Below are 7,484 nucleotides of genomic sequence, written 5' to 3'. Positions count from 1 at the left end.
GAAGAGGACGATTCCATTTGTTTTTTCCTCTGGAGCACATTTAAAATTGTTAAAATAAGGAAAAATAAGGGAGGAAAACCTTTGGCCTGAACATATTCGATGACCCAAAAAATTCACAGTTGCTGCTTTGCTGCTCTGGGCTGTTTCTCTTTTCCTTTTTCGTTCACTCAGGAAACTCTGGCCTGGGGTGTTTATACAGTGTGTTATCATGCACACCCACTTCCAGAGAACGTCTATGTAACACACAAACACACACGTGCACACACACGCAACACACACACACACACACACACACACACACACACACACACACACACACACACACACACACACACACACACACACACACACACACACACACACACACACACACACACACACACACACACACACACACATATAATTAGACAGACTGAGTTGTGAGCTACTCGTATATGTAGGACAGGTGCATAAACACACACGATTAGATAGAGGGAAGGCGGACCATCACACAGGCACACATATCAACAAATACACCTACAAAACGATAATAATTATAACTCATAATTAAAGAATAAAAAACAACCTTTCAATATTTTTTTTATTAATTAACATTTGTACACAATAAATACAAACTTTGTTTTTTGTACAGCCAATAATAATATGCAGATTTTTGCACCTGTTCTCGTTATTGTCACCATGGAAACAGTCTGTGGAGAGAGAAAGCCAGTTGTTCCACCACTTTGTTAATAATCCAAATCGAAGGATGAAAAATAAAATTATATAATACATTTAAAACAAAAACAGGCTCATGCCAAATAATTCAACACTGTAGCAGAGCAGAGGGACTGTTCAAAAGGGGAAATAATCCTGATCAAAGTGTCAACTGGCAACAAAAGTAATACGTTTTACATTTGATAGAAAGACTGATTGGGCATTTATTGTGGGAAGTTCTGTGGGATGCTGCTGTAAACATAAACTTTAAAAAAAACGTTTGAAAAAACATTTTAAATGAGAGCTCCTCCTTGACAACAACAGCAGGGGAGCAGTGGTCTGGATCTGAAAATGTAACTAATTCCAGCATTTCTTATGTGTGGATACTACACAGAATGTTTCTAAAAGCTGATGCAAAAAAATAAAGAAGAAAATAACTTTTTCTACATTTCTTGCATCACTTTCCACAAAATGACATAATTCACCTCCACCTTGTGAAGAGGAAACTATTAAATATGATCCCAGATCAGATTGCTCTTCTTACAAGAAGCCTAAAGCTGTGCCCCAACTCCATACAACATATCATATCATTAATTATTATTATTATTATATTAACACTATACAGTAAATAAGTATTACTACTCTTCTTACTGTTTTTTTTTTTTCCAGATTTGCAACAGGTAATGTGCTAGGATAATGCAACTTTTGTAGCATGACTTATAATGTAGAGAAAGCAACACATAAAAAACATTTTTGTTTTACGTAATATTTTCTGGAGCTGTCTCACAAACAGACACAATTAGATTTGATTGTTTCCAACTGTGAGGAACTCTTCTTATGTGTTGCATGTTGGTCAAAAAATCAAGTAAGTTTAAAATGACATGTTTTGAGTAAACTTTATCATCAAGTTTTCAGTCAAATCAAACCCTGGTTAAAATAAATATGCAGGAAGGAACCGGGACACATCTTTACATCTTCAGAGTCAAAACAGATCTTCTCCTCTCCTTCAAACAATCACTCACGCAAACAGCCAGGCGCGTCTTTAAAACATAAAGCCACATTCTCTCCAAGTTCGTTCAAAACATCCCTTACTATGATCAAGTGTTTCTGTTTAGGAAAAACACCAAATTACATTGTCCACATCTCTCAATCTCTTTGGAAGAGTGGAGAATAAACAAAAATAAAATCAGTCACACTGAAATAAAGAGGATTCACCACAGAATCAGAATGAAAAGAATAACTCTGATTTCTGTATTGAAGTCTTTTCTATCCATTCTGATGCTATGTTAAGGTACTGCCACTTTCCAGGGAGGGTATAAATAAATAAAAGTGCTACGCTGCCCTTGAGGCAAGGACTTTTAAAGGCTTGAGGGGTTTTTAGGGGGGGGGGGGTTATTTTGAAACAAACAACACAATTGTACTTAGCTTCATTTGAATGTCGTTTGCTAGTTCTGTCCATTTAGCGTGATGTATTTTTGTTTTAAACATCCGTTTTGTTTTCTCTTTTACTAACATTAATCAAAGGAAACCATAAGGATGAAAGGTTTGTTTTTGGGGATGTTTTCTCTGCTGTGTAAAAAAAACAAAATCAGACTCACTTAGTGATGTGATGGAGCTTCATGGCAGGACAACAGAGAAAAATAATACCTGCGCATGTTCGTCAACTAAACAAGGATATACGGTATGTTATAGGTGAACTGATCAATGTTATAAATGAACAAAATCAACATGAGAGGAGATAGGATCTGTAGGGATAAAAGCTATACAGTTCAATCTGTGATTAATAAAAGCTCCTGACCCCAAATATGATCAGTGTCTATTTCATCTCAAATAAAACTTTTCTTTGTCACCACATAGTGAATACCAACAAATGTCAGTGCCTTTGAAAGCACCATCAGTCTCCTCCTGAACCAATCAGTGATACAAGCACACAGAGGGTCACAGAATGAGGATATAGCAATGTGTGCGTAATATAATGTGACTGAATGTGTGTATATGATACCCATCGATTCACACTGACTGCCAATAGACAGAACAGACATTAGAGAAAAGAGGGAGAGAAAGAAAGGTAGCGTTGGGAAGAGAGGTGGAGAAAAGAGCAGAGGAGGATCCAGCCTCCTTTTTCTCTCTTGTTCTTTCATCCCCGCCTTCCCTCCTCTTCTTTCATCTCTCCTTCATACTGTATTTACAATGCCCTTTCAGTATAAGATGAGAATAAAACGTCCACTACATATCAGAAATGGTATTCCAATCAGCTGAGTTAGTCTATATGAAACGCTGTGCATAACATTCCTATGACAACAGTAATGTACTGTACTAATACACATTGGATACGTATGATGATAAGGACTATATATGGCGAAGGAAGGGCCGGCGAGGGGGGGGGGACACTGCATCCACACACCACCCAGTTTCTCTGTCCATTTACTTTAACCCCAGCTGCAATCCAAATCATGACATCTTTGGCAAGTTTTATATTTACTTTCTCTCATCAAGCTTATTTTTTTTTGGTGCCCCGACATTCAAAACTGTAATAAAAGGTATCGATTAAATCAAAAACATAATTTATTGAACTCTTAATTACTATTTATCTTTCATTAGCTGATTGTATTTTTTTTCTATTTTTGGGTCTTAGCAAACATTTAACTCGTCGCTGTGTGGCTAATGTTAGCTAGCTTACCTGGAAACACTTGTAGCTAAACACACAGAGCACATAGCTTTTTTTGCTAGCTACCCAGCTGAAGCAAATTTTTGGCATAAAACTACACCAGCGAGTGTATAAACTCTTACAGTAGCCATAGTAGCTAAATAATTTTACTAGCTACTTTCTATGCTTCTATGCTAAGTGGAAGTTCACAGACTTCAGAGACATGCTTCTATCTTCATAATATTTCCATCTTTGTGCGTTTCTTATCTTTATCGAGGACCACAGTGGAAATAAGTCTTGGACTTACGTGTCATCCCCAACATTTTGTAGATGTGTGAATTAACGTATTTTTTTTTTCTAAAAATGCCAAATAACAAATAAATTAAGGTTCCAAGCTCTAGCTCAGTAGCTTTGTTCGCATTAAGCTTTCTGACAAAAATTCTTACAGTTTTACAGTGATGCTTCAGTAGTTTGCGGGACAGTATATGGATAATTAACATAGCATGTACAGGCTGGTTTGATTTTATGAAGACAGTTTAGGTAGCTAGCTGAAAAGGTTAGTGCTGCTGAAAATTGCTCATCCTGCCAATGTTGTATGAGCAGTTTTCCTAATTTGTATGTTCTATGAGGAAAAGCAAATGTTCTATGGGAAAAATTATAAATGATTAAATAAGTATAATGCTGTCATTTAACAATCCATTTAACTGTTTGAACTAACAATTTTATTACATATTCAGTTATTTTTATTTTATTTTTGACTTGCCCTATAACCCTTTATTACATTTTGTCAGTTTCAAGGCTCCATTACTTTTCACACATAAAAAGGGACATTTCTCAAATGTAGCAGAATGATCTTCCTGTACAGAGAGATACACTGCTTAACAATATCTTGAAATAAGCATAACAAGATAACAAGAAAACTTGCCAAAGCCATGATTATCTTTTCCTCAGACTCCCCCTATCTAAACATTCCTCCTCCTCTTCAGTGTGCTCTGGTTTGCTGCCCGATGAGGTAAAGTTTTAAGGCAAGAATGAAAGGATGGGGGAAGGCGGAGAGGGATGTGGAGGCGGCTACTGCTGCACTTCATTAGGAAGCTAATACATAGATTATTCAATTGGATAGTCTGCCTTCATTTCCTCTCTTTGCTCCTCAACTTCAGGATGAGAGAAGACGCAGAGAGGCCAGGGGAGCATCGGACGTGGTTCTTATTGTTGTACTTCACTTCACTTTGTCTAGACTGACTTCAGTTCAGAGCAGTTCAGGTCCCCAGCCTGTAGGATGTGTCTGTCTGTCACCTGTTTGTATTGTTTCTGTCTCTATAACTGCCTGCCAGCTTGACTGTCTGTCACACCAGCGTGATCTCCACCTCCTCTGTCTTGTCGCTCTTCTCGTGCTGTCGGCGGGAGTGCTGTTTGGGTGGAGGAGGAGCAGCTCGCACCTGCAGCGGTGAAAGAAAACATAATGAATGTAAGTTTAAGAAAAAAGGCAAAGTGAGGACATGGAGATGGCCTACTTTTCTTAATTTGACAAACAGTTTAATATTCATTTCCTGCTGTGGGACACAAACACATTTTTAAGGAATATTTATTCTCTAAAAATAAACAGTACATTTTAATCAACACTTTGTCGGATACAGGGCTGCAACTTATGATTACTTTTATTATTGATTAATCTGTTTGGTCTAAAAAATTGTAAGAAATAGCAATTACAATTCCCTAAAGCCCAAGGTGTCGTCTTTAAATTGCTCTTTCTGTCTGATCATCAGTCAGAACAAGATATTCAATTTAATATCACAGGAGACATAAAGACCATAAACACAAAAAACACCCTTATTGAAATAAAGCTGAACGGACCCTTGCACCTTCATGCACGTCAGGGTACTGATGGCACACCGCTTGACTGGAGCTGTGCGTTTCTGTGACTGTTGGACACTGAGCAATAGGTCTGGGACACTATGCCTTTCTCCTGATTCGATACTATCACAAGACTTGGTTGCTGATTTGATACAACAATTTATTGTGATTTTTGTCTATTTTTTTAACACTAGACTAGACCACGGGAAAAAGTTGAATCATACACTTTGAAAGACATTTAATTTGGAAAAATCTCTAAATTGATAGAGTAAACATTTTTATTTATTTATTGATTGTATGTAGTCAGAGATGTCCTGAAGTCAGCACCTAAGTATTCAGGAATAGATATTTGAAGGTACAAATACGATCCCAACTAATGTTGTGAAAATTAAAGAAACTTTGGTGTGTGTTAGGGGGCACTTTGGTGCCAGCTGGACACAACCAATCACTGCAGGAAGCCCGTTCTGACATGTGTGCCGATTTTCATGAGTTCTCAACCTCAAGAACCTCAAAAATGTGACTGTGCAGTAAAATATAATAATCTCTTCAAAAACAACAAGTTCCTCACACTGCACTTTCGTGCTTGGGCCCCAATAAGTTTTATACTAACAGGTCGTAGTTTGCCTGGGCCTCCTTCAGGGGTGAATCGCAATGGCTGAGTAAATCCAGGAGAAACTGGACTCTTGCCAGAGCTTTGATCTATTGAGAGAGAGAGAAAGAGGCAGAGAAAAACTCAGTAAAAAGCCACATTGACCACTTCAATTGATTCTACTACACACAAACTTTTTTCTGTTTGTGTCTTACTGTGGGTGGGAAGCGGTCCCTTGTGTGACGAGGCGGGCGGTGGGGGCTTGTGCTCCCCGTTGATTGCGGCGGAGGGTGAGCGTGGAAGAGGAGGCGGGGTGGAGGTTTCGGGGCTGGTGAAGGGGCTGATGGGAGGTTGTTCATACAGCGGGAGAGGTGGCAGAGAACATGGCAACTTCAGAGTTGGAGAAATCTAGAGAAAGATGCAGAAATAGAGAAATAATTACTGAAAATGTGTTGCTCACCTGTGATCCTACAAATGACTCCCACGCTCTACATCACAGCACAAATGATATGAAACTGCTTGTACACTGACTGGACGGTCATCTAATGGAAGTCGACTCTGTTAAGTTATAGGTCAACAGTTTGGATTATAGCCGCAATAAATGCATCCAAAACAACACCTGCTTTCACATATAGTACAGTGAGATCAGATGGCCTTTGTATATATAATTGTCTATTTGAAAAAAATCAAACGACAAATTATTTTTGACCTCAATAAAAGAAGTGGGTTGTTGAGTTGAGTTGAAAGGCCAAAATGTCAGTTGAAATCAATCTAATGGTGGTGCTATAAACACAACACAGTCATCGTGTTATGAAGTCGATATGCCTAACTTCTAGGTTGCTGCTTGGTCTCCACTAACTCCTGGGGGAAATATCTAGCGGTTTAGCTGTTAAATACTCCATGATGTTCACCAGAAAGTCTCTAACTGTGTCTCTCTGCTGTTCGGGGTTGAGCAGGTAGTGTACAGACAGTGGGACTTTTAGAGCTTTTTCTATTGAAAACAGCTTCCGGCTGCACACGAAAAATAAAGCTATGAGAGCGTTGAGATTGAACCACAACAGTTACCGAAGGTTGAAAGGCAGTTAAATCAAAACCACAAACTTAAAGATGCTAAAACACTCCTTAGAGCTGAGGGGAACTACAGAATCAGTTGATAATTCTCTGTGGGTTTGTCACTAGAAGCAACCCCTTTCACATTATAGTAACTTCATCCATTGTTAATGCAAAAAAATCGATTATAACAGCTCTGGTGCAACACTAGGAATACTGTGAGGAATACCTTACAGAAATGTTGCTGGTTAATTAGTTTAAAGTTTGACCTGCCATTGCTTTCATAAAACTTGACTGTTTGCGTGGCAGCAAACCAGAAGGATTCAGATGTTTTTTTGTTTTTTTTACCAATCTTTCCCACATATCACTTAAAAGAAATGAAGGGTTGTTGTGATGTGTGTTATGTCTACAGGCTTTTCGGAAGGGAGAGGCTGTATCCTTCCTGTTGCTGAACCTCTAATAGGGCAGCCACTGATAAGACCCCTTTCTGTGATTGCAGTGCAGGGTTTTTATCAGAGCCCTGCAGGAAAACAGCAGTTCTGATCCACTGTTTGTGAACTTTGCCCTGCTGATAGATCTATTGGACAACAGCCAGGAAGGGAGAGGAGGGGAGAGGGGGGGAGAAGTGTCTGAGTAGACTACACTACTGTA

General features: G+C 38.7%; 2 protein-coding genes across 2 annotated transcripts in view; both read right to left on the bottom strand.

The window, feature by feature from the left end:
- LOC310947408 (NACHT and WD repeat domain-containing protein 2-like) overlaps positions 1-17 on the bottom strand; it is a gene marked incomplete at both ends in the record, with an annotated part of 9,980 nt that extends 9,963 nt beyond the window's left edge. The window contains one exon of the mRNA XM_083914198.1: positions 1-17. This exon is cut by the window's left edge and continues 44 nt beyond it. Within this exon, the coding sequence (XP_083770324.1) occupies positions 1-17 (17 nt within the window).
- A 4,586-nt stretch (positions 18-4,603) lies between these two features.
- LOC310947164 (F-BAR and double SH3 domains protein 2-like) overlaps positions 4,604-7,484 on the bottom strand; it is a 62,061-nt gene continuing 59,180 nt past the window's right edge. The window contains exons 19-21 of the mRNA XM_083913878.1: positions 5,999-6,191; positions 5,805-5,893; positions 4,604-4,779 (exon numbers count right to left, since the gene is read on the bottom strand). Of these exons, the coding sequence (XP_083770004.1) occupies positions 4,687-4,779; positions 5,805-5,893; positions 5,999-6,191 (375 nt within the window). The 3' untranslated portion in view covers positions 4,604-4,686. The remainder of the gene's footprint in view (positions 4,780-5,804; positions 5,894-5,998; positions 6,192-7,484) is intronic.

This window comes from Echiichthys vipera (genome assembly GCF_963691815.1).
Source record: "Echiichthys vipera genome assembly, chromosome: 5".
In the NCBI taxonomy this organism is placed as follows: domain Eukaryota; kingdom Metazoa; phylum Chordata; class Actinopteri; order Perciformes; family Trachinidae; genus Echiichthys; species Echiichthys vipera.
Note: the sequence above shows the minus strand (reverse complement) of the source record. Positions and strands in the feature narration are given on the sequence as shown.